General features: G+C 37.5%; 1 protein-coding gene across 2 annotated transcripts in view; it reads left to right on the top strand.

Moving 5' to 3' along the window:
• Positions 1-27,561, top strand: part of PXDNL (peroxidasin like) — a 481,521-nt gene that overhangs the window by 431,611 nt on the left and 22,349 nt on the right. Inside the window, exons 19-20 of one of the 2 annotated variants that reach the window (XM_027581093.2) lie at positions 2,304-2,512; positions 23,246-23,360. In XM_027581093.2, the coding sequence (XP_027436894.1) occupies positions 2,304-2,512; positions 23,246-23,360 (324 nt within the window). The remainder of the gene's footprint in view (positions 1-2,303; positions 2,513-23,245; positions 23,361-27,561) is intronic. The other variant, XR_003517612.2, reaches the window with a different exon arrangement.

The following is a 27,561-nucleotide window of genomic DNA, read 5'->3' as shown; positions in this document are numbered from 1 at the left end:
TTTTGAATATGAGAAATAACAAATAGTATCTGGTCACAGAATTTTTCTGACTACTGATAATACCAGATAGCACTCCTTTTTATAAATTTTTATAAATCTTTGTAAGAAAAAAAGAAATAGACTGTCTAGGAAAGGCATAGAAGTCAGTGGTTAAAAGGATGCACTAGACTTACTACCCTGTGTTTAAATCTGGGCACACCTACTCGAAACTATTTAACCTTAAGAAGCATAACACCTGAAACCTGTTGCCTCATCTGTGAAGTCTGATTAACAGTAGTACCTAGGGCTCATAGATTGTGGCAACTGTGAATGATGTTGGCAGGCAGGAGTTGACAGCAGGCCTGCAGCTGCATCTCTTCATCCTCATGGAAGACCTGTTGACCCAATACTAGATCTCCTTGCAAAACTGTGCTAAGGGCATTTACTAGGAGAAAGATAACTGGGAATTCTTTGTAAAGATCTCTTGGTTTGTCTGAAGTGTTTACTGTAAATCAACCTGACTTTATGAAATTATGACAGACAGCTGGCTGGAGATGTAAGTTCACGTAATATCTTTCTTGCAAGGCTAACCAAGTATAAAAACTAAGAAAACTGAAAAGCTAAGTAGCCCCCCTGGGTTGACATGGGACACACTATTAGCTCTCCTTTCTTACTTGAACCAAATGTGTTTCAGGGCACTCGCTGTATCTTCTGAATCATTAGTATAGTCTTGAGTAAGAGCTAGGAGTCTTGTGAACCTGTTTGACAATTCAACCTTTTGATTATTGCAGACATGTGTGTATCTATATCTATATCATCTATCTATCATCTATCTATCTATCTATCATCTATAATGACTTAAAACACTATCTAGAACTTATTTTTTTAAGATTTTTTATTTATTTGTCAGAAAGGGGAAGAGAGAGAGAGTGAGAGAGCACAAGCAGGGAGAGTGGCAGGCAGAGGGAGAAGCAGACTCCCTGCAGAGCAGGTAGCCCGATGAGGGACTTGATCCCAGGACCCTGGGATCATGACCTGAGCTGAAGGCTGAGCCACCCAGGTGTCCCCTAGAACTTAGTTTTTAATTAAAGTTATACTAAAAATTATTCTTTACTTAAATTTTTCTTCCCAATCTCTTCTTATGAATTATAAAGAAAGTAGGAACAGATTTAATTCCTTTAATTGCACATTGGCAAACATTCATAGTATAATATTTCATTTTAATTTTTATAAATTAGTTTTAGCACTCTGGATTTATTGCCACACATAGTTGGGCTATGTTCAATTGATAGTAGTTAAAAAGTAAATAAATTTGGGAAAGCTTTGGTTTTTTTGATGTAAGCTGCCTTCCCCATTTGTATTAGTTTACTATGGCTACCATAACAAAATCCAAAAGACTGAGTGGCTTAAATTACAAATGTACTGTCTCACAGTTCTGGAGTCTAGGTAAAGGTTGGGAGTATTGGTCCCTACAGAGACCTTTCTCCTTGTCTTGTAGATGGCCAACTTCTCCCTTTCTCTCCACATAGTCTTCCCTCTGTACCTTTCTGTGTCCATATTTCCTTTCCTTATAAGGAGACTAATCATATCGGATTATGACCTTAATTCCCCCATGACACTCTAATGACTTATTTTTACTTAACTACCTCTTTAATAGACCCGTCTCCAAATAAAGTCACATTCTGAAGTACTGGGGGCTAGGATTTCAGAATATAAATTTTGAGGGGACACAAGTCAACCCATATGCCATGTGAGTGGCAACAGTCTTTTGCTTCTTATCATATGTTGTATTCCTAGCATGAGAAAAGTGCTTGGCATATGGTACTGAAATACTTCCTGAAGGAATGAACAAGGGCTCACTTTAATAATGTTTTTAAACTGTATGGTTTCATTTGAAACCGAATGTGTTCATTCTAATTAACCAATAGATATAATAAGCTAGTGTGTATTAATAATTACAAAGCAACATTTCCTTTTTAGACAAACATGTCAATATTAAACTGTTCAGGTAATTTCTAAAAGCAGTTTATGGAATTTTAAGATTAGAAAACGTGCTTTTTAAAAATCTTTTAAAACTTTATAAAGCTTTACTTTGAATCATTTTGTAAAAATTGAAGAGAAAGCGATAGTTCAAAAGCATGGGATTTAAGAACTTTATAAATATTGGAGGCAGTTCAAACATGCTTAGTTGGAGAACAAACATAATCCTTTACATATGCTTCTCTTTTGCTGAGCTCTTCCGTGCTGTTATCACTGCTCCGCACGCAGCTCAGTACAGTGCTCCGCCCAAGACCCTCACTCTGCCTCTCCTTGCTGACCACCAGGTTCTGGTATGAGAACCCCGGGGTGTTCACTCCCGCACAGCTCACTCAGCTAAAGCAGGCGTCACTGGGCCGCGTGCTCTGTGACAATGGTGACAACATCCAGCAAGTCCAGGCCGATGTCTTCGTGAAGGCACAATACCCGCAGGATTACCTGAGCTGCAGTGAGATACCTCAAGTCGATCTGCGAGTGTGGCAAGACTGCTGTGAAGGTCAGTCAGTGAGCACACCGTTAGCCCTGTCTGAATTTGCATGTGTGCGCGCTTGGGTGATTTCTAACGTCAAAGACTAGGCTCCTTCAACAAAGGTGCACGGAGGAAAACACACGAGAGCAGGTTTTCTTCCCTTTAGGAATCAAACGGATGTTGGAGAGGACTACGGGAACGCGTTCCACCTCCCCTCCTCCATTTGGATCCAGTCTCCTCAGAATGGGGAGGGGCTTGTCAGGGAAGGAGGGGCCCAGCAGAGCGGGGTGGGGCTTGTCAGAAGGGGGGAGGGACCTGGGAGAGCAGGGAGAGCCCAGCAGAATGGGGTGGAACTTGGTGGTCTCTAGTTCTCCTCGCCCTTCAGATGACTATGCCAAACATCAAACTCCAGTCATTTGGTACTGGATATATCTGCTTCCTGGGGGTCAGCTGGCCACAAAGAGGAGAAAAAATCATAGTAGCTCAGCTAGTTTAAACTATCTAGTCTCCATATGATGTTGCACCCATGTTCATTGGAAATTTGGGGATGTCCTGATAGAGAACTTTCTCTAGTGATACAACATAATTTGCCACGTCTACCATATCACCTTTTATAAGCCAAACTCTATCTAAGGTGCTTTGTATGCATCTATTTTGTCACCACAATACCTCAAGAAATATGGCTCTAACTTTTCTTTAATAAATGAGAATATGGCTCAAGAGTGTCAGATAACTTGGAGTAAGTGGTAACCTAGGGCTGGGGAAAGGATGTATGTCAGCTGACACCTAGAAATGAACTAAGAACTTGATGGTTCTGAGCAGAACATGCCGTGGTTCCACATGTGAGCACATATCTCTCACATGATACCACACTTGTGTCTCTTTTGCCTCTACCAACATACAGGCCACAGTGGCCTTGTGCCTGCCATGTATAGAGGCTATGGACCTGGGGGAGCGCTGATGTTCTCTAAGAAGAAAAAGGCAGCTGCCATCATAGAAGTAGTACTTGGCATTCACAGGAGAGATGTTATTAGCCCCAAACATTCCTGAGTGGGAAAATCAAGTACTAGAAATAGGAGAGAATGTTGATCCAAAAACAGTGACATCTGAGTTGCAGTTTCCTTTTTCTCTACGGTGGGTTTTATGGGACAGAGAAGAAAGTCATTTAGTACAGTGAGAAGGAGATGTACTTTCCCTCACCTCAAATTCTTGGTGATTATGGCCAGGAATAATGAAATATTTCCAGCTCTCCAAAACATGGGATGCAGGGAGGCAATGTGAAAAACAAGATGTATGGCAAGTAGTAACAGTCCTCTTGCTTTTTCTGCCATCTTCAGAATGGGCATTGAGCCCACCGAGTAGAGGAAAAAATAGATGGGATGGCAGGGTGTGGGCCATGATGATGAAAATAGCTGTGCTGTCGATGGAAGTGATGATTCAAGTCCTGGAAACAAAAGGTGTGGTCCCATTATGCCCACATATGCCTGTTCTAGATGCTCACACCACTAGCCCTGTGATAGGTGATTCATACATAACACCTGCCTATTTCATAGTCTTTATGAGTCTTTCAAGGTGGTTATCATTGTCCCCACTTCACATTTGAGGAAAATGAGGTTCCTGGATGCTAAATACATATTCTGAGGTTCCCCCAGCTGTGATTTAAACCTATATATAGCCAACCTGAAAGCCTCAGCTCTTTTCTCTGTGTGCACGGTCTCTTCTGAACACCCATAAGACGTGTGCATGGCACAGACAGTGAGCAGGTACCAAATGAAGGCACCCTGCTCCTTCAGTCCTGTGGCTCCAATGTACTATCAGACATCTCAAAACCCATAGGAGAGAGCCTCTCATTACTTAAATTGTAATGCATTTTTTATTGGTGATATTTGTTATGGAAAATGCATTGCAAAGATTTAGCAGGCAAGGGGAGGAGAGAATCTTGAATATGTGAAGCATTCTTATTATTAAGATCCTAATTTGTGGTCTTGAGCAATAGTAAGAATGCTCTTTCTTTGATAGAAACTACAACAAAAATCCTCTCCTAAATGCAAAAATACATTGAAATTGATCTTTCCAAAACTGTAATATTGTAAATGCAATTGAGTTTTGGATGACTGTACTTTATTATTCTTGGTAGGTAGAAGGCATAAGACCTAAAAGATGGACATGGGACTTGTATGTCACTTAGAGAGCGGTGTTGCTGTGTGTTTGTGTAGACAGTGAAGTGGTGGAGTATCTTAGGGTGTTAAGGAGTTGGACTTTCTTTTAATTTTGCATGTCATTTGTCACATTATATCATCCATTTATCTTTGCTTCTTACCACTGTATAAATATACCCAAGTCATTCCATTTATATATATTATTAGGTCAGAATATGTCTAGATGGTAACTTTTCTTATCAACTCAGTCTCGAACTTGTGAGTAATTTCAATTCACAGATTTATACTTTTCTTCAACAAAGGGGGATGTGAATCTCATATTCCTTAATAATTATATATTCCTTAAATATTGTATAATATATATATATATTTTTCCTTTTGAACTGTCTTTGGCTATTAGGCCTACACAGTTTACCCTCCAAATCTCTTTTCTTGTCCTTCTTATTTCAACCTCTTATATTTTTGCTAAATGTTCTAATATATTTTTTGCACATGACCACTAATATCAAATTCACTAATTTCAGTCTCAGTAGGAACCATCCTCCTTTTAAATTCCTCTATTTAATTTCTTAGTTCCAACATCATCTAATTAAGCTTTAGGAAGTTTTTCTCTGCAGCATTTGCCATGCCTTAAATTCCTGTATTATAATTCTCTGCCTCTTCCATCACATGGGGCATGCTTGATGATGCCATTCCCTACTCTTTCCTTGGTTGTCAGGCTCCTGGAATGGACAGTTACTTTTCCTCTCTTGGATGGCGGGGATTCAGGTCAGGTTGTTGACGTTACCTCCATGGCAAAAAACCTCGCAGAAGGTGATATCAGCCACTTCCAGGCTGAGGGCAGGAAGACAGCCCATCTACCCAGGTCACTCTCCACCTTCTGAGAAGTAGAGACCCCTGGCAGGCCCTGAAGGCAGAAGCTATCAGGGAAACCACAGAAATCTGGACATCAAGTCCTTCCAGAGCTGAGCTACCCCCAGTCCTCTTCCCTGGCTGGGTGGTTCCCAAAGTGTTGGGGTTCCTCAAGAGCACTCGGCCTGACTCTTTCCCAGGGCCTCAGCACAGCCCTCTCCTGGTCCCCTGAGTGTGCACCTGTCTTCAGGGTCTGAGGCAGCGCAGCTTGCCCTGGGGAGTCCTGGCCTCCAGACTGGGAACCTAGGGGAAGACCTATCTTCCACACTGGGGAATTCCTGTAGTTCCTGTGACCTTGTGATGAAGCATCTACCACTGAGCCAGGCAGGTACCTTTCTTCTTGCCTTTTGTTGAGCTGCATGCCAATCAAGGTCTAAGATCTCCAGGGAAAACATGGGTACCTGAGGTTTCCTTTGTGGCAGCGTTAACCAGCAGATGTGGTTGCTGAAGGTCATGGAGGTTCCTGTTTAATCGTTTTATGCTCTCCCTTGTGTGGACTAAAAATATACTGAAGCAAGCTGTGGGAAAACTAGTTTTGATCTGAAGCTAAGGTAGGACGTGGAATTCAGTTATAAAACATGGGTTTCTTTGAAGATTAAAAGCATTCTTATATAGAACCTTAGGAGTTCCCATAAGGAAAAAGCAAAACACATTTTAACTGTTTACTAGGTCATTTATTCTCCCTCCTGTCCTCTTGTCTGGGAATATATAAATCCCATGGGCTCTAAGCCCATGAAGCCCATGTTTTTTTTTTTGTTTTGTTTTTTGTCTTTGTTTTTAGAGAGGGAGAGCATGAAAATGAGGGTGGGGAGAGGGGAGAGGGAGAGGGAGAGAATCTCACGGCTCAGGTCATGATCTCAGGGGTCATGGGACCCAGCCCAGCGTGGGGCTCCGTGCTCTGTGGGGAGTCTGCTTGAGATTTTCTCCCTCCTCTCCCTCTGCACCGCCCCCCCCACCTGCACTCTCTCTCTCTCAAATAAATAAATAAATAAATATTTTTAAAAAATAAAAAATAAAAACAAAAATCACACAGCAACCCTCCAAAAACTTAGGAAAACTTGCCTAAGCATCTTGTTTATTCCATTTTGTCATTGCCTACTTCATGGTTTTTGCCTTATGGGTTTATTTCTCTGCCCAGCTTCTGTATTTGACACATAGATTTAAACTATTTGCTGTGTTGACTCTGATTCTGTCAATATGAGCAAACTGCAGCTAAGTATGTGTGAACTAATTTATTTGAAAGAATCTATAGACAACTGGACATCATCTACCAGGATGACCTCCTTCAGGGACCAGTTCTAGATACTCCCGGCTTGATTTCTTTGTTGTACCACCCGGCAGTACACTGGAAGTCACTAGGGGAGCCCGTAATTTGCACAGGTGCTACTACTAGTAGTACCAGAGAATGTGGAGAAATGACAGAGGCGAAGTGGGAGCTATATGCTGGTTCTGGATGCAAGCTTGCATGAAGCAGATGCGTACCTTTGGTATAAGTGATATGGCAGAAAACTAGGATACTTATGATTTAGTCTTTAAATACAGCACTCTGAAATGATTAATATTGGTAAGGATTAAAGAAACAATACTCTAATTCAAATCATGGAAGATTCTAGTCAAAGATTATTTACCTACTCTTCATGAGGTTTCTGTTTTTCTGAGCACATAAGAAAATGCTGTTCTGTCCACAATGTGTCTGTCTATATTATGTCAAAACAACTTAAAGTTTGATTCAAAGTATATGTAAGCATTAGGCCAGTTTGTGGAGATAGTTACCAGATGAATACACTGCTTGATTTGTTGTTATTCTTATTTCAACCAACATAAAACTAGTAATTCAGTGCCATAAGTATGTACTAGAAAACAGTAAGTTTTTACCAAAAATATGGAGAAAAGCATGAAGAACAAAGAGAGGTTCAGAACAGAACCTTTGCTGTGGAAATTATAAGCAGCAAGTATTCAAAGTATTCATTGATTTGATTTGGTTTTAAGGAAAAGGGAACATGGAAACCTCACAAGGGTTGTAATTAACAAAAGATAACAGCGATCAAAAGAGCAAATGACAGAATGAATGAATTTAATAAATAGGAATCTTTTTTACCAGCATATAAGGTAATGCAAGATTTCTCAGATTTTTAGATTTAATATGTTATATCATTTAACATAATTTATAAAGCATAAAGCATTTCACATTACATTTCTGTGTTCTTTTTCTCCCTTAGCTATCTTAGTTATAGGTCTTCAGAGTGAGAGATAATGTGAGAGATCGTTTCATTTGGGAAAAAACCCAAAAAACAAAAAACAAAAAACAAAAAACACTTCATTTTAAGATTAGGAAGCAAAAATTGAAAAGGTCTAAGTAACTTACCCTCACTATTTATTAGCAGGGCTAGGGATAAAATGCAGACATCTCAATTCCAAGTCCAGGTTTTATTTCTGTTCTTCCTTATCTCACCTTGTCATAGCTAGTTTTCTTTTCTCTATACTTTCCATAATTTCCTCCAAGTCCCTTTTACCTGAGATAAATATGGGAACTCTTCTTTAGCTGGATGACCTTCCTTTTTAGAATCCTGTGCTAACAAATTGTAAATGCAACACTCTTGACATTTTACCATCAATTTAAACTAATTTTTAGAATCATTTAATCAATAGATCAAGAGTCTTTGCATAATATTATAGACATCACAGATGCAACTAACAATATTCACAAGTCGTATTACCAATCTACTTATTTCAACAAGCTCTATAATTGGCACATTTGTTTGTGCTATAGATCAAATAAATCAAACTCTACTGATAAAATTGATTTTACATAGAGCATCAAACATTTCCTTGAGTATCAAACAGAAAATGATTTACTCTCCACTCATTTTAAAAATGAAAAATACACCTAATGTAGGTAATGTATGAAGACACCATGCCACTTGATTAAAACTTTCAAGTAAAACAATTTCACAAAGAACCAACAGATGTATATTTTCTACTGGGGTTTATGGAACATCTGGTCTTGCAATTTCCAGCTGCATAGTTTACATGAAGTTCTGTCTTTAAAGCATCGAGTAATTTTAAATACAGTATATTTTATATACAAATGTAAATATATGTTTACTCTTGACTTTAGTTCAAATAAATTGTGCTTATGTCTGTAAACTAATGAAAGTTTAATTTCTCCCATAAGAGACTGATTTTATTACCATAATATTTCATAATGTTATGGCTGTTTCATGCTTAACTTATAAAATGCCTTCAAAGTATTACTAAAGAAGTAAGATTTCAGCAACTCCTATAAAGCTTTAATGAACCCATTAATTTGCAACAGTGTTCTCAGGTTTGGCTTTGAAAATTGTTGCTATTTTTAATAGAGCGCCATAGGACATCTCCCACTCTCCTTGGTTCTGCAAGTACATAATATCTTATATGAATAGCTTATTGAAATCAAGGCGAGAAGAAACCTCATAAGTAGGGTAAAGGGCACTAAATAGCCCTGAAATGATACAAAATATGATGTGTTTAAATGGTGATACAGTTAATGAATCAAACTGTACTGATAATATTGACTTTACATATAGCATAAAACATTAGCTATTGAATGACATCTTATAAGTTCTGAGGTATTGAGTTATCTTCCAAATACAGCATTTTGTTTTTATTTACAATCTGTGACATCCCAGTAGGAAAAAACCTTCTGGTATCAGAGGTAGGTTGTTGGGGTACCTGGGTGACACTCTTGATTTCTGCTCAGGTCATGATCTCAAAGTCATGAGATGGAGCCCTGTGTCCAGCTCCATGCTGGGCCTGGAGTGTGTGTAAATTCTCTCCCTCTCCCTTGGCCTCTCCTTAACCCCCTGCAACTCGTGCTCTTTCTTTTTCTCTCTAAAAAATAATAAATAAATAAATAATAAAAAATAAAAAATGAAGTAGGTTGCTAATAAGCACGGTTTCATTAAGTTTTCATTAAGTTGTTTAAGTGTCTTTTAATATCAAAAATTGATTTTTGATTACTTTTAGTGTTACTATAAAATTTAAAAATTCTCATCATATTTAGAATTATTAGTGTTTAAGTATTGACATTGATAATTAGTGAAATTTCTTTTCAAATATGCTCCCATGAAATATACAGGTACTTAGCAGTAAAGACAGGATATATGCCCTGCAGATCACTAGGGGAATAAAATCAACAAAGTAGAAACTAACCAATGAGGCATAAGCAAAAATTAAAGAAAGCTAGTAAGACTCAGAAGTAGTTGAAGTTTCAGTGTATTAAGAGAATTATTAAAGGTAGAAAATTCTTAGATGTATACAAAAACAGTTTTAACTCTACATCATTACAAGAGATACACATAAGCAAAATATTTAGAATGATCAAATATAAAACAATAGGTAAAAGTAAGTCAGGCACACAAAGAGATAGAAACATGAGTGGCAAAAACAATATTTTAAAACGTTGAATTTAAGAAAGAAAAGCATTAATGGACATAAGGTCTACTTTCATTTCACAATCTGATATACCATAGTTAGAAACTCATGTGAAATAACTTAGCATCTATTTAGCACACTTTAATGGAAGTGTATTTGAATTTATCAGTGAGATCCCTTTATAAGTGATGTATCCAACTTTCTACTCTATAAACTAAAATTAACTTTATTTTCAAATATCCATGGAAAATTTTGAAAAGTTGGTTATATGTCATATCACCAGAAAAACTGAAATTCTAACAAGGAGAATTGACATGCAGTATTCTCAACTAGTCTAAAATTAAATGATTAGATTTAAAATAAAATTGTTACTTAGACTTTTTAAAAAGATTTTATTTATTTATTTGAAGAAGACAGCGCACGGGCAGGGGGAGGGGTGGACGGAGAGAGAGAGAAGCAGACTCCCTGATGAGCAGGAAGCCTGATGCTGGGCTCGATCCCAGAACCCTGAGATCATACCTGAGCCCAAGGCAGTCGCTTAACCAACTGAGCCACCCAAGCGCCTCTGCATAGACATTTTTAAATCATTTGAACAAATATTTTGTCAGGGAGATAATGAAAATTAAGTGGAATATTTTATTAAATATTAATATTTATATTAGAGTATTTTAATATATATTTAATTTCATATATTTTAATAATAAATTAATATCTGAGATAATATTTTTAATAATTAAAATTTTAGTTTGCTAGGGCTGCCATGACAAAATATTCCAGGCTGCATTGCTTGAACAATGGACGTTTCTTGTCCCACCATTCTGGAGGACAGAGGACTGTAGGTATTTATTGCAGGGCTGGTACCCCTTGAGGGCTATGAAGGAAAATCTGTTCCCTGCCTCTCCCTGAGCTTCTGGCGGTTGCTGGCATCATTGGCTTTCCTTGGCTTCTCCTGTATTACCCATTTCTACCTTCATCTTCCCATGGTTTTCCAGCTGTGTATGTGTTATCTGTGTCCAAGCTTCCCTTTTTATAAGGACACCAGTCACATTGGGTTAGGGCCCATCCTACCCCAGTGTGAACTCAACTAATTACATCTGCAATGACCCTTTTTCCAAATAAGGTTACATTCTGAGGTACTAGGGCTTAGGACTTCAACATATGAATTAAGGGGAGGAACACAATTCAATTCATAAAAGTGCATTAGTGTTTGTTTTAAGCCACCGTGTTTGTGGTAACTTGTTACACTGCAATAGATAATGCAATTGTAAGGTAGAAAGAAAATGGAATGCTGGTAAGAGTATGAAGAAATATGAGTGGTTTCCTGCTGTCACCCCACAGTTCAGTATTGCTCACTAATTCAGATGAAACACCATCTAAATATAGGGAATGTTAATATATTTGGTTCCTCCATAGGAACTAAGAACTAGGAATTATATTTGATTGTTATATAAATACAACCTAAAACCACAGCATTGAATAAAGTTGTTTCAGAGTCTCCCCAAAATTTTCATTTTTATGTTTCTTTAAATTGTTATTTGTACTTTTTTCCCTTTTCTCTTCTTGCCAGCAAATGAGAAGTGCTAAAATGTTAAGAAACAAGTGTTGATGATAACTTAAAAAAAGTGTTATATATATTTTTGTCAATTTTTAAGCCTATCATCATTGATATATTTTTAGTATGTGGAATGCAGCATCGGAACCCCAATATTCCATAGCTGCAGAATTTTGATCAGTTCATGGAAACATGCATGATTGCCTGAGCTACTGTAGCTTCAACTCCCCAACTTGAACTTGTTTACTCATCAAGGAATGTCAGTCCATGCCAACAAATCTGAATGTCCAGTCCTATGCCTAAAGCAACTTGTTGTCTTCAGAATCTTCTGATTTAGTTAAATTAATCATTAATGTCCAGGACTTTATGTCCTGACAAGTCTCCTTACCATGTGTCCATCTCTGGGCCAGACCAGATGGGGTCTGAGTTTGGATATGATTCATAGGGATTGCAATCTACATACCTATTGAAATAAATTTTCCTTTTTTCAGTACTCACTGCCAAGCAGGCTGACATCACATTTCTACTAGTTTAATTTGACAGTACATTTAAATAGCAAATTGTTGCTTTTATGCAAGTTCTGCAAATTGTTCTGTGCTATTTTTCACTATAAAGAAATGTAAATGTAAAAAAAATCCTGAAGTATTTATACCAATTATTTTCAGGGAAATTGTTTTTTAAACTCATTTGGAATTGCCTTGAAAAACTGTCTACAAACACATTACATTAAGTTTTAATTCATTCAACATTTTTTGAATGTTAGTTCTATGCTTATGAACAAAAACATTTATAACTTTGACATTATGCAAAAGTTGCTTGTGAACTAAATAAGCCAGTCATCTTATTCTCTAAAGTTTCTTCCAAAAAGAAGAGACACATTTGAGCTTAATCTGTGTACGACATTCTTTCAGAGTGCTTTACTTTCCTTAACTCATTTAATGCTCTAACCAACTCCATGAGATAAATCGTGTTATCATCCTCATGTACAGATGAGAGAATGGAGTCAACAATTTTAAATAGCTTATCCAAAGTAATATAATTCAAATGTGGAAGATACAGTATAAACCCAAACAGCTTGAATCCTGCAATCAAACTCTTAAATACAGAAAATAACAACTGGATATTTTAAAATAATGATTTGGCCACTTTGATTTCATTCATTCATTCATTAGAATATTTATTCAGTGTGGATCATGTTCAGGTCCTGTACTATGTGGTGAGGATAAACTGGTAGGTAGGACGGAGCCCTCCTCTCTGCTCTCTCCTTAGCCAATGGAGAATAGTAGACAGATGTACAGAGTGCTAAGAGAATGTAATGAATTTCCATCTGACCTGGTCCTAGCAGTTTAAGAAAGGCTTCTTAGAGATGGTGACATAACACCGGTGGTGTTTGTTACTCAGGTGAGAGAGACCAAATAAAGTTGGAGCTGGATGATTAGCCATGAATGGTGCATTAGAGAGAAATGAGGCTGGAGACAGAAGAATGTGTGCACAAGGAAGGATTTTGTTTGACAGAGTAAAGATCTAGGGTTTCATTCATAGTGCAAAGGCTGAGGGATTGGTTGGGGGGTCAACTAAGGCTGCACTGAATGGGAAGTTACATGTACTCATGCACACACACTTAGCATTATGCTTCTTGAAAATGAGCCATATTGCTTCATCTTCATCTGCACCTCCTAATGGTGTCTTGAAATATATCTGCTGTATTTATTTCATGCCTCCCCTAACTCATATGTAGACCAGAAATTTGACAATATTTTTGAGCCAATATGAATTCAAGTCATCTCCTTTTATCTTCTACTCTAGATCTATTCATCCATCCAACTATCCATCCATCCATCCATCCATCCATCCATCCATCCATCCATCCATCCATCAATCCATTCATTCAGTTAACAAATAATGATACCATTATTCCAAAGTTGCACAAACCACATATTCAGGAGTTTTAATCTTGTTATTTCTATTTTTCTCATCCCTTGCTGTAGTGTGGCATTAAAGAGGTTGGACTTTTGAAACAAAATGTCTGGATTCGAATCCTGGCTCTTCCATAAAAAGCTGTAGTACCTTGGAGAAAGTAATGTAACATCTCTGTCTTAGTTTCCTCAATTTAACACTAGGGATAATAATACCCATCACATGTTACTATAAAGTTTCAAATTAATAATTGATGTTAGGCCTAAGAACAGAGTTTGACCAAGTGTATATACATATTTATATAAGAAATATATGCATAGGTATAAAACCAAAGCATCTACCAAATTAACATACTGTTTTAATTCAAATGTTATTTGCATAAAAGCCAAACATTCAGCAATCAAGGATGCTTTGCCTCTGCAGCAATAACTGGGGATAAATACCAAGGTGAATTAAAAAAAAAGATGTCAGGAATAAAACAACTGTCACATTAAAGGAAAGAACTGCCTGGTCATTGCAACCCTAGTGGGTTGGTCACCCCACTCTCAATGCTCATTCTCTGGTGGAAAAAAGGTACTGGGGAATGCTTCTCTGTGTTTCTGTTCTCATATGTGCATCACTATATACCTGTTAAATTACAAACACAACTAACTCTTTGCTTTTGGGATTTATGTATATGACCTTGCATATTCTATTGGTGCTTTAAAATAAATTCTTAAGTTCTATCTTCCTAAAAAATAAATGAAAAACAATAGATAATGTGAGTTGACCTGCAGCCCCCTTTCTATACTTTTCCTTTTTTTAAATTTTATTTTATTATGTTATGTTAATCGCCATACATTACACCATTATTTTTTGATGTAGTGTTCCATGATTCATTGTTTGTGTATAACACCCAGTGCTCCATTCTGTACATGCCCTCTTTAATACCCATCACCAAGCTAACCCATCCCCCAAGCCCCCTCCCCTCTAGAACCCTCAGTTTATTTTTCAGAGTCCATAGTCTCTCATGGTTCTTCTCCCCCTCTGATTCCCCACCCACTTCATTTTACCCTTCCTACTATCTTCTTCTTCTTTTTTTTAACATATAATGTATTATTTGTTTCAGAGGTACAGGTCTGTGATTCAACAGTCTCAAACAATTCAAGCACTCACCATAGCACATACCCTCCCCAGTGTCTATCACCCAGCCACCCCATCCCTCCCACCCCCCATCACTCCAGCAACCCTCAGTTTTTTTCCTGAGATTAAGAATTCCTCATATTAGTGAGATCATATACTACATGTCTTTCTCTGATTGACTTATTTCGCTCAGCATAACACCCTCCAGTTCCATCCACATTGTTGCAAATGGCAAGATTTCATTCCTTTTGATTGCTGTATAATATTCTATCATATATATATACCACATCTTCTTTATCCATTCATCAGTCGATGGACATCTTGGCTCTTCCCATAGTTTGGCTATTGTGGATATTGCTGCTATAAACATCAGGGTGCACGTACCCCTTCAGATCCCTACATTTGTATCATTGGGGTAAATACACAATAGGGCAATTACTGGGTCATATGGTAGCCAATGGTACTGGCACTCTATTTTCAACTTTTTGAGGAGCCTCCATACTGTTTTGCGGAGTGGCTGCACCAGCTTGCATTCCTACCAACAGTGTAGGAGGGTTCCCCTTTCTCTGCATCCTCACCAATATCTGTCGTTTCCTGACTTGTTAATTTTAGCCATTCTGACTGGTGTGAGGTGGTATCTCATTGAGGTTTTAATTTGGATTTCTCTGATGCCAAGCAATGTTGAGCACTTTTTCATGTGGCTGTTAGCCATTTTGGATGTCTTCTTTGGAAAAATGTCTGTTCATGTCTTCTGCCCATTTCTTGATTGGTTCATTTGTTCTTTGGGTGTGGAGTTTGATAAGTTCTTTATAGATTTTGGATACTAGCCCTTTATCTGATATGTCATTTGCAAATATCTTCTCCCATTCTGTCGGTTGTCTTTTGGTTTTTTTGACTGTTTCTTTTGCTATGCAAAAGCTTTTTATCTTGATGAAGTCCCAATGGTTCATTTTGGCCCTTGCTTCCCTTGCCTTTGGTGATGTTTCTAGGAAGAAGTTGGTGCAGCTGAGGTCGAAGAGGTTGCTGCTTGTGTTCTCTTCAAAGATTTTGATGGGCTCCTGTCTCACATTTAGGTCTTTCACCCATTTTGAATCTACTTTTGTGTGTGGTATAAGGAAATGGTCCAGTTTCATTCTTCTGCATGTGGCTGTCCAATTTTCCCAACACCATTTGTTGAAGAGACTTTTTTCCATTGGACATTCTTTCCAGCTTGGTCGAAGATTAGTTGACCATAGAGTGGAGGGTCCATTTCTCTATTCTGTTCCATTGATCTGTGTGTCTGTTTTTGTGCCAGTACCATATTGTCTTCATGATTCTAGCTTTGTAATAGAGTTTGAAGTCCAGAATTGTGATGCCACCAGCTTTACTTTTCTTTTTCAATATTCCTCTGGCTATTCGGGGTCTTTTCTGGTCCCATACACATTTTAGAATTATTTGTTCCATTTATTTGAAAAAAGTGGATGGTATTTTGATAGGGATTGCATTGAATGTGTAGATTGCTCTAGGTAGCATTGACATCTTCACAATATTTGTTCTTCCAATACATGAGCATGGAACATTTTTCCATTTCTTTGTGTCTTCATCAATTTCTTTCATGAGTATTTTATAGTTTTCTGAGTACAGATTCTTTTCCTCTTTGGTTAGAGTTATTCCTAGGTATCTTATGATTTTGGGTGCAATTGTAAATGGGATCGACTCCTTAATTTCTCTTTTTTCTGTCTTGTTGTTGGTGTATAGGAATGCCACTGATATCTGTGCATTGATTTTATATCCTGCCACTTTACTGAATTCCTGTATGAGTTCTAGCAGTTTTGGGGTGGAGTCTTTTGGGTTTTCCACATAAAATATCATATCATTGGCAAAGAGTGAGAGTTTGACTTCTTTGCTGGTTTGGATGCCTTTTGTTTCTTTTTGTTGTCTGATTGCTGTGGCTAGGACTTCTAATACTATGCTGAATAGCAGTGGTGATAGTGGACATTCCTGCTGTGTTCCTGACCTTAGGGGGAAAGCTCTCAGTTTTTCCCCATTCAGAATGATATTTGCTGTGGGTTTTTCATAGATGGCTTTTATGATATTGAGGTATGTCCCCTCTATCCCTATACTCTGAAGAGTTTTGATCAAGAAAGGATGCTGTACTTTGTCAAATGCTTTTTCTGCATCTATTGAGAGGACCATATCGTTCTTGTTCTTTGTTTTATTAATGTATTGTATCACATTGATTGATTTGCGGATGTTGAACCAACCTTGCAGCCCAGGGATAAATCCCACTTGGTCGTGGTGAATAATCCTCTTAATGTACTGTTGGATCCTATTGGCTAGTATTTTGGTGAGAATTTTTGCATCCATGTTCATCAAGGATATTGGTCTGTAATTCTCCTTTTTGATGGGTTCTTTGTCTGGTTTTGGGATCAAGGTAATGGTGGCCTCATAACAGGAGTTTGGAAGTTTTCCTTCCATTTCTATTTTTTGGAACAATTTCAGAAGAATAGGTATTAATTTTTCTTTAACGTTTGGTAGAATTCCCCTGGGAAGCCATCTGGCCCTGGGCTTTTGTTTGTTGGGAGATTTTTGATGACTGTTTCAATTTCCTTAGTGGTTATAGGTCTATTCAGGTTTTCTGTTTCTTCCTGGTTCAGTTTTGGTAGTTGATACAGCTCTAGGAATGCATCCATTTCTCCAGATTATCTAATTTGCTGCCATAGAGTCGCTCATAATATGTTCTTATAATTGTTTGTATTTTTTTTGGTGTTGGTTGTGATCTCTCCTCTTTCACTCATGATTTTATTTATTTGGGTCAATTATCTTTTTTTTTTTTGATAAGTCTGGCCAGGGGTTTATCAATCTTATTAATTATTTCAAAGAACCAGCTTCTAGTTTCATTGATCTGTTCTACTGTTCTTCTGGTTTGTATTTCATTGATTTCTGCTCTGATCTTTATTATTTTTCTTCTCCTGCTGGGGGTAGGCTTTATTTGCTGTTCTTTCTCCAGCTCCGTTAGGTGTAGGGTTATGTTGTGTATTTGAGCCCTTTCTTGTTTCTTGAGAAAGGCTTGTATTTTTATATACTTTCTTCCTAGGACTTCCTTTGCTGCATCCCAAAGATTTTGAACAGTTGTGTTTTCGTTTTCATTTATTTCCTTGAATTTTTTTCATTCTTCTTTAATTTCCTGGTAGACCTATTCATTCTTTAGTAGGATGCTCTTGAGCCTCCATGTATTTGAGTTCTTTCTGACTTTCCTGTTGTGATTGAGTTCTATTTTCAAAGCATTGTGGTCTGGAAATATGCCGGGAATGATCCCAATCTTTTGGTACTGGTTAAGACCTAATTTATGACCTAGGATGTGATCTATTCTGGAGGATGTTCCATGGGCATTAGAGAAGAATGTGTGTTCTGTTGCTTTGGGATGGAGTGTTCTGAATATATCTGTGAAGTCTATTTGGTCCAGTGTGTCATTTAAAGTCTTTATTTCCTGGTTGATCTTTTGCTTAGATGATCTGTCCATTTCAGTGAGGGGGGTGTTAAAGTCCCCCACTACTACTGTATTATTGTCAATGTGTTTCTTTGGTTTTGTTAGTAATTGGCTTATATAATTGGCTACTTCCATGTTAGGGGCATGTATATTACCATTGTTAGATCTTCTTGTTGGATAGACCCTTTAGTACGATATACTGTCTTTCTTCATCTCTTATTATAGTTTTTGGTTTAAATTCTAATTTTTCTGATATACGGATTGCCACCCAGCTTTCTTTTGGTGTCCATTAGCATGGTAAATGGTTTCCCATACCCTCACTTTCAATCTGTGGGTGTCTTTGGGCATAAAATGAGTCTCTTGCAGACACCATATCGATGGGTCTTGTTTTTTTATCCAATCTGATAGTCTGTGTCTTTTGATTGGGACATTTAACCCATTTACATTCAGGGTACATATTGAAAGATATGAATTTAGTGCCATTGTATTGCCTGTAAGGTGACTGTTACCCTATATTGTCTGTGTTCCTTTCTGGTCTATGTTACTTTTAGGCTCTCTCTTTGCTTAGAAGACCCCTTTCAGTATTTCTTGTAGGGCTTGTTTCCTGTTTGCATATTCCTTTATTTTTTGTTTGTCCTGGAAGCTTTTTATCTCTCCTTCTATTTTCAATGACAGCCTAGCTAGATATAGTATTCCTGGCTGCATATTTGTCTTGTTTAGTGCTCTGAATATATCATGCCAGTCCTTTCTGGCCTGCCAGGTCTCTGTGGATAGGTTTGTTGCCAATCTAATATTTCTACCATTGTAGGTTTCAGATCTCTTATCCTGAGGTGCTTTCAGGATTTTCTCTCCTCTCTGAGACTCATAAGTTTTACTATTAGATGTCGGGGTGTTGACCTATTTTTATTGATTTTGAGGGGGGGTTCTCTGTGCCCCCTGGATTTTGAAGTCTGTTTCCTTCCCCAAATTAGGGAAGTTCTCTGCTATAATTTGCTCCAATATACCTTCTGTCCCTCTCTCTCTTTCTTCTTCTGGGATCCCAGTTATTCTAATATTGTTTCAACTTATGGTATCACGTCTCTCTTGAATTCTTACCTCGCGATCCAGTAGTTGTTTATCTCTGTCTCAGCTTCTTTATTTTCCGTCATTTGGTCTTCTATATCACTAATTCCCTCTTCTGCCTCATTTATCCTAGCAGTTAGAGCCTCCAGTTTTGATTGCACCTCATTAATAACCTTTTTGATTTTGACTTGGTTAGATTTTAGTCCTTTTATTTCTCCAGAAAGGATTTCTCTAGTATCTTCCATGCTTTATTCAAGCCCAGCTAGTATCTTTAAAATCATCATTCTGAACTCTAGTTCTGATATCTTACTAATGTACATATTGGCCAGGTCCCTGGCAGTCGGTACTGCCTCTTGTTCTTTTTTTTGAGGTGATTTTTTTCTGCCTTGTCATTTTGTCCAGAGGAGAATAAATGAATGAGAGAACAAAATGCTAACAGGGTAAAAACAACCCTAGACAAATATACTCTAAGCAAATCCGAAGAAACCTGAACCCAGGGGAAAATAAAGGGGAAGAATGAAAAAAGAAAAAGAAAAAGATAAAACAAATCAAAACAAACCAAACAAAAAAAAAAAACAGAATATGATCAAATATGATCAAGCTGGTGCATAGTTTAGTGTCACACACTAGATTTTGGGCGTATTTTGGTCTGTTAGAAGAAAGTGACTCCCAAGATGTTAACAAAAGAAAAATTTATGTATGTACAAAAATAAAGGTAAGTTCGATGAAGGGATGGAATATAATGTAAAGATGAAAATTATGAAAGATTTTATAAAAGGAATTGATAAGGTAAGAATTTGGTTGAAAGAAGAATGAAGAGGATTTAAAAAAAAAAGGGAGAGAATGTGATCAGGTAGGAGACTAGATCAAAGCCATATACAAGAGATTTAGGGTATACTTTGGTCTGTTAGACGAAACTGTATCCCAAAATTTTAAAGAGAGAACGACTATATATATAAAGTCGTTCTCTCTTTAAAATTTTAATTTATATATATATATATATAATATATATATATACCAAAAATAAGTTTAGCTACTTTGAAGAGATAGAATATGGCTCTAAAAATGAAAAAAATAAAAAAAAAATTTAAAAAAGGAATTGATAAGATGTTGGTTGAAAATGGGAAAAAGAAAAATTCCAAAAAACAAAAGAAAAACAAAAAACAGAAAATTAAAAAAATTAGCTTTGAAAGACTAAAGAATCATGGGAAAAAAGCCATGAATTCTATGTACAGTATTCCCCTAGTGCTGCCGTTCTGTCATTCTCGTTCATCAGTAAACTTCCTCTTGGCTGGCTGTTCTTGCTGATCTTCTGGGGGAGGGGCCTGTTGCCATGGTTCTCAAATGTCTTGGAGGCAGAATTGCCCAGCTAAGTAATCTGCTTGGGTTTTCTCTCGGGAGCTTTTGTTCCCTGTAAGCTTTCTGTACAGCTTTGGCAGATGAGAGTGAAAATGGCAGCCTCCCAATCTCTACCCCGGAGGAGCTGAGAACCCGGGGCCCCACTCCTCAGTGAGCCCCCAGAGAAAAGCATTCAATCACTTGCATCTCTCCGGTCTCCGGCTGCACCCCATGCTCACCTGGCCTGTGATCAAGCATTTCTACCTCTGGCACACAACCCCATGTGGAGTCTCCAAACTCAGCACATCCCTGTGGTGTGCTCCCATGCCATTCCTTCCAGGGGAGGAAGGGGAGTCTCCCTGGATCTGCCACTTGTTCGGTCCCTGCTGGAGGAGCAGTGGTCTGACTATGTTGCGGATCACGGTTTATGGCAACCCTGAGCTGAGAGCCTGCTCCTCAGCTCCGTCTCTGCACCCAGCTTCCCCGTTCCAATACCTGGGAGCTCTGCTGCAGTCAGGCACCCCTGGTCTTTCTGTGACCCCAAGGGTCCTGAGACCACACTCTCCCGCGAGGGTTTGACCCCCTGCTTAGCCACTGGAGCGCTGTCCCTCAGCAGAGCTGACTTCTAAAAGTTCCAATTCTGTGCTCTGCTGCTCTATCACTTCCCAGTAGCAGCTGATGGAGGCCCCTCCCCACCATCTAGCTTCCCGAATATCACCTTGCATTCACTTCTCCGCACATCCTACCTTCCAGTAAGTGGTCGCTTTTCTGTTCAAAGAGTTGCTGCTATTCTTTTCTTTGATTTCCTGTTGAGTTCGTAGGTATTCAGAATGGTTTGATTCCTATCTAGCTGAATTCCTGGGACCAGACGAAATTTAGGTCTCCTACTCCTCCGCCATCTTGCTTCTCCTTCCTCTATACTTTTCCTTTTTATATGAGGATTAAAAGGGGAGATATATAGGCTTAATTGGAAATGCTGTGTTTTCCACTTGCAAACTCTTCAAAACCAAGAACCATAGCTTATTCATTTTTATTTTCCCTACAGTACTAATAGTTTAGTAAGTTCCATATAAATATTTATTGACAAAAATTATATACTTTTCAGAAATAGAAAAACTAAGTTTTACTACATGAGTGAAACCCATATATTTTAGTTGTGTTTTTTGTTTTCTTTTCTATTTCTTTTTTTCTCACCCAGATCTGTAAATATTTATGGATTATTGGTTATTGATAAGGCGCTAGGTTGAAGTAATGCTGTAAAAGTAGACACATATAGATCTGTAAGTATACTGCATAGCTTTATCTATAATGTCTTGATACTATAGTTTCAAAAGTAACACATGCAACATTTTCAACAGCATGCATTTCCCACCAGTTCACTGGCAAAGCTTGCCCATTGAGGTAGTTTGTTATTGCCACAGTTCTACCTCCCTTCTTGAGTACTTCTCTGTCCTTGGGAAGAATTCTGTACTTCCATGTTCCTCCTCGATTGTCCAAAGTCTCACACTTGTCCTAGGGCTCAGCCCACTGTCAGACTTGGAATAATCCATTTCTCTCTGCTTACTTGCATTTACTATTTTTAAATTGTTTAAATTATGACTGTTTCTTATTGAAAACTGGGACAAAACAAAGGATAGATATAGAATAAGAAAAAAGAAATAATAACCATAACAATGTTCTAGACACATTGCTGTCACCATTTTGACATGTTGTCATTTCAGTTTATTTTTTATATGTTTTAATATTAGTAAGCTCATATTGTATAATACAGTTTTGCTTTTCTTTTGTGTCTAATTTTATAGCACTTGCCATTTATTTGTTATTTAAAAAATCAACTTAAATTTTATCTTCAGCTTTGCTTAACAATTTATCATGGGGCATATTCCTCTTATTTTAATTTATATATGCTAAGGTGAAGATGTAAGTTGTCTTTACATCTCTCCCTTCCCAAAGAAATAACTCCCTTCCCTAAGAAATAACTTGTTCATTGCCTAACACAAAAAGCTGTAGAGTAATTCCTTGTTCCCCTCCAATTTATGCTGTCCGGTGTAACCTTTTAGATTCAAGTGCATAGTGAAATGCTCTGGGATGGTTATCATGTTCCATTTCAATATATTTTTTATTCCAGTACTAAAAATTCCTTTTTTTTTTGAGCTTTATATATAGTAGCTTTACTATTTGGAAAGGTAGGTTCCTACATCATTGTTTTTCCTCTTCTCAATATACCTAGTTTCCAATCTAACTGTTTTCAGATGAAATTTAAAGAGCATTTGTTGTTGTTCTTTTATATTTATATAAAAATTTTCATAACATTCTCATGTGTTTTTATTGTGGTGAAAAACACATAACAAAAAATTTACTATGCTAGCCATTTTAAGTGTACAGTACAGTAGTGTTAACTATATGCACATTGTTGTGCAATAGAGGTCATTAATAACAAAAACTAGCCTTGAGTTGGTAGCAGGTGTTGATTAAGTAATTTGAGGAGCTCAGAATTTCAAGCATTCTGTCTACCACGTTTTTGTTCCTTTCCCCATTTTCAAGTCCTCTAAGTGAAAAAAATGTACCCCATGATCAGTGCCCTTGCTCAGATTCACCTTCCTCTCCCTATGGAGAGAGACTCTACAGATTTTGCAAACTGCCTTGGTATTTCATCTGCTTTGGTAAAAACAGAGATGCAGCCATTGCAAAACCAGAAAACTATAAATGAACTGACTGAAGAGCTATCCATCTCCCTCCTCAATTAAAGAGATACTCTAGACAGGAAGATGATGCCAATCTCACACAATGCTCATGTGGATACTTTTTCCCCACAGACTGTAGGAGTAGAGGACAGTTAAGAGCATTCACACAAGAATCTCAAAAGAAACGCTCTGTTCAATACAGCTATCCTGATGAGAAAGATAAGGACTTAAGTGATCTAATCAGTAGGTATGTACAGAAATATCTAATTTCTTTGGGCTATTTACCATAGATTTATTTCAAATATACAATTTGAGGGGTTCTATAGAAACAATGGTTGACTCATTTACATATAGGATAAATTATACAACAATGAACAAATAAATAAATTTTGTAATATATATGGGTTCCTTTTCACTCTGGGACATCATATCCAGGGCATGTTTAGCAATAAATATTTCTCAATAAAGTACAGAAAATTGCACATCATAAATGTTATTTATGATTCCTTAAATCACATTATGGATATTGCTGTTTTTAAAATTCTTTTCAAAAATAGGAAACTCAGCATATTGTTTGTAAGAAAAGTAATAATATTTATCAAGGTAAGTTGATTTTAATCCATGTATTGTGTACTGCAAAGAAGGTTTAATTTGTGACCAAGATGGGATATTTTTGATCCCTCAGAAAACTGAGAAATGTCAATCTTAACTCCTTTGAAATCTGTTAGGACTTCTCCTGTGACACTTATATACAAGTTTCATATATAGTTAACTTTTTTACAAAGTTTCTCCTCACACTTGTCTTAGAAGCTTCTGGAAACAGAAACAATGACGTGAGCATGGGTGTATACAGTAGCTCCTTTTCACTGAGTAAATATTCAGCAGATGCTTGTAAAATTAAATTACAAAAACAAACATACAAACATTATAATTGACAGTCCGGTAGGAGACACTATTGAAGACATTTTGTTATCACACACTAGTAACTTTGTCTTTCATAGCAGCCTCCTAGGTATTATAATTCAGTCAAATTCAAAATACATTTTTGGAGTTCCTGCTATCAGTCACAAGTGGGAATTTGTGACATATGTAGAAATGAACAAGACATAGTCTCTGTCTCGTAAGATTTATAGTCCAAGAGAGAAGGTGGGTAATCTGATAAGGGAGATGGGTGAAGGTTTCAGATTCTGGCACAGGTACACACCTTGTTTCCATTACTTCATAACCACAAGTTATGTAAAATTTCAGAGTCTCAGTTTCCTCAGCTGTAAAATGGGCATAATAATACCTACTTTATGGGATTATTATGTTGAGAATACATATATATGTAAAGCACTTAATAGTGATGTGAGATGCAACAGTATAGGCATTTAACAAAAGAGAGGATAGCAAATGCTGTTATAGTTAGTGCTCACTATATGCCAAACATTCTTTTAAATGCTATGCAAATATTAACTCTTTGAACAGAAGTTCTCATATAATACTGAAATGAAATCCAATTAGGATGCTGTATAGTTCAGAACAAGGTGTGGATAATTCTGGACTTTTAGCCTATGCAGAGGTGAGCTCTTGAGAAAGAGACTAAGATTTTGATGAAGGTTTAGGGCTTCCCAGTCTGAAAGAACAGTGAGCAAAGTCATGGGGACAAAGAAATTTAGGTGTGTTTGCAGAGTGGTAAGTCTTGGCGTGTTACTAAATGACCTGGTGTGTTCAATACGTAGGGATGAAGAGCATTCTGGAAGAATGTTCTATAAAAAGAGATTGAGGCAGAGAGAGAAAGGCCTTGGATTCTAAGCTAAGAAAACTAAACCTGTTCCATGTGTTCCTGGAGCTCCTTCCTGCAAGGTAGACTGTTGACCAGGAGCAATAACCCCAGTCAGAACCATTTTTAAATAATTCAAGTGGCAGAAAGCAGTCACATGGCCCTTATTTAATTTAGCATTTCATTTGGTTTGTAATCCACTCTACTACATGAAATGTTTCACCAGAGAAAAATTGGAAGTAGATGTTGGGCAACACATTTGTAGGCAATTTTTCTTTTTCTTATAAGATGTTAAAGGAGATCTGGCTCTCCAGTCACATCCACAAGTATGTGGCATGGACAAAACACCCACTACCTGCCTTCTGCCCTGTCCTACAGCCACATCCCGGTTCTTCCAGAAACATTCATTTCACTTGTTTTGAGGTAATAATTAACGTATAAATTATCTGAACTCTTTAAGATTATGGTGACCTCGGGGCGCCTGGGTGGCTCAGTTGGGTAAGCAACTGCTTCCACTCAGGTCATGATCCTGGAGTCCCAGGATTGAGTCCCACATCGGGATCCCTGCTCGGCGGGGGACCTGCTTCTCCCTCTGACCCTCCCCGCTCTCATGTGCTCTCTCTCTCTCATTCTCACTCTCTCAAAATAAATAAATAAATCTTTAAAAAAAAAAAGATTATGGTGACCTCATGGACGTTCTCCTTACCTGTAGCCTTAGTCACTCAGCTATAGATTGGTTAATTTCAATTTTAGTCTCCTGCCAATCTTATCAAATTTGACTCAAACATGAGCCTTGCAATTGGGAGTTCTGTTTATTGTTGATGTGATGATAAAAAGATAATACCAGCTTTGTTTTGTCTTCTAACCATACACACTTCAGTAATCCTTTGTAGATTGTTCTGTTGTGCTGAAGACTTGTTTAGACCAAAGAGGGCCAAATTCCATCACTCAGTGTGCACAGATCACTCAGACTATGATTTCACTCTCACTTTTCTCTGCACATTCACCTTTCTTTTTTTTTAAGATTTTTTTATTTGTTTATTTGACAGAGAGATAGAGATCACAAGTAGGCAGGCAGGCAGAGGGAGAGGGAGAAGCAGGTTCTCCGCTGATCGGGGAACCCGATGTGGGGCTCGATCCCAGGACCCTGGGATCATGACCTAAGCTGAAGGCAGCCACTTAACTGATTGAGCCACCCAGGCGCCCCCACATTCATCTTTCTTGCATTTACTCTCTCTCAGTCACAAATTGAGCCATTTTTTAATACATTGTTCATGAATTAACATCAGTTTAACTTGATAAATATTATTTTTTTCTTACAAGCTCTATGCTGAGTTTCATGTTTTTAATAATATATAGCAACATCCATACTATCCATCTTTTCCTTCCATCCTCCCCCCACCTTCCCCACAACCCCCCAATAATCTCCCTAGCTGGTATCCTTGTCTCTTTTCTCTCTTTCCACACTGTCTAAAACATAAATCTGATCAGGCCTAAAATGTCTGTGTAGTGGTTAAAAAAGGATTTTTAAATTTTGTTTTTAAAAATCCTGATTTGCATCCAACTGTGCAATTTAATAGCTGTATCATATGGACATATTAACTTTCTATTACAGTATTCTCATCTGAAAGACAGGGCTGCTTCAAGTGTCTCTTGGCACTGCTGCATGCATTGAGTGAAGCGATGTGGCCTCTAGGTCAGAACACTCAGAGCTGCATGGTCCCTGAAATGGATGAAGAATTATGGTCTGCTTTATTTAGCTTCCCTGACTCATGCCACCTCCCACCCCCACCCCAGGCAGAAGTCATTACCTTCTTATTTGTCTTCCTCATACAAATATTGTATTTCCTGCTTGTTCATCAGTCAGCCTTTTCTGAGAGAGTGTTAGCAGCCTACTTACTGGAAAGCACCCTCACATGTATCTTAGCGTAATGCTTATTACATAACCCACACCCAACACATACTTATTCCATTGTGAACACCATCTGACTGTATAATCTGGTTTTGCCAATATCAACTACTCCCTGTGTTCCTACATTCAGTACTTTAAATCCTGGTTGTACCTTTATACAATCATCCAGACTTCCTTGTGGCTAAATCCCCTTTTATTCAACACTGATGATCTACAGGAGAGAGCATCATGAAAACAAAAGTGTCAAATAATCTTAATTAAAATTATCCATTGTTACTAATATCATCCATGTCAACATTGGTACACTTGAATCAATTTGAACACGGCACCATAGTAAAAGCTGGTGTGAGGCCACTAGTGATTCATGCTGCCTCTAATTCATAGTGTCTTATGGGACATAGAGTTGATCTAGTGACTGAGTAACTGGCATTGGTAACTCCTGTTCTTTTTCAATGCTATCTCTTCCTAAATTACCTCTCTGATGTAAGCTCTGTGACATGTCCTTGGTTTAGGAATTGTTTTACAAGCTCATGGGATGTACTGTATCTGGCAAGCTATTTTCTTACTGAACAATAGAAGACATATATCAAGCAGAACAAAGCAGAACAATTTTGAAAGTTACAATGGCTTTTTCACAAAGAAGAACTTTTAACAAAATTTGGGGAAAAAAAAGAAAACTTGAGACATTAATAGCACGTCAACTAAATCAAATCTATATAAAAATATTTTTTTAAGATTTTATTCATTTATTCATGAGAGACAGAGAGAGAGAGA

This window comes from Zalophus californianus, chromosome 4 (genome assembly GCF_009762305.2).
Source record: "Zalophus californianus isolate mZalCal1 chromosome 4, mZalCal1.pri.v2, whole genome shotgun sequence".
NCBI classification, from domain to species: Eukaryota; Metazoa; Chordata; class Mammalia; order Carnivora; family Otariidae; genus Zalophus; species Zalophus californianus.
This window is presented reverse-complemented; position numbering and strand designations above follow the sequence as displayed.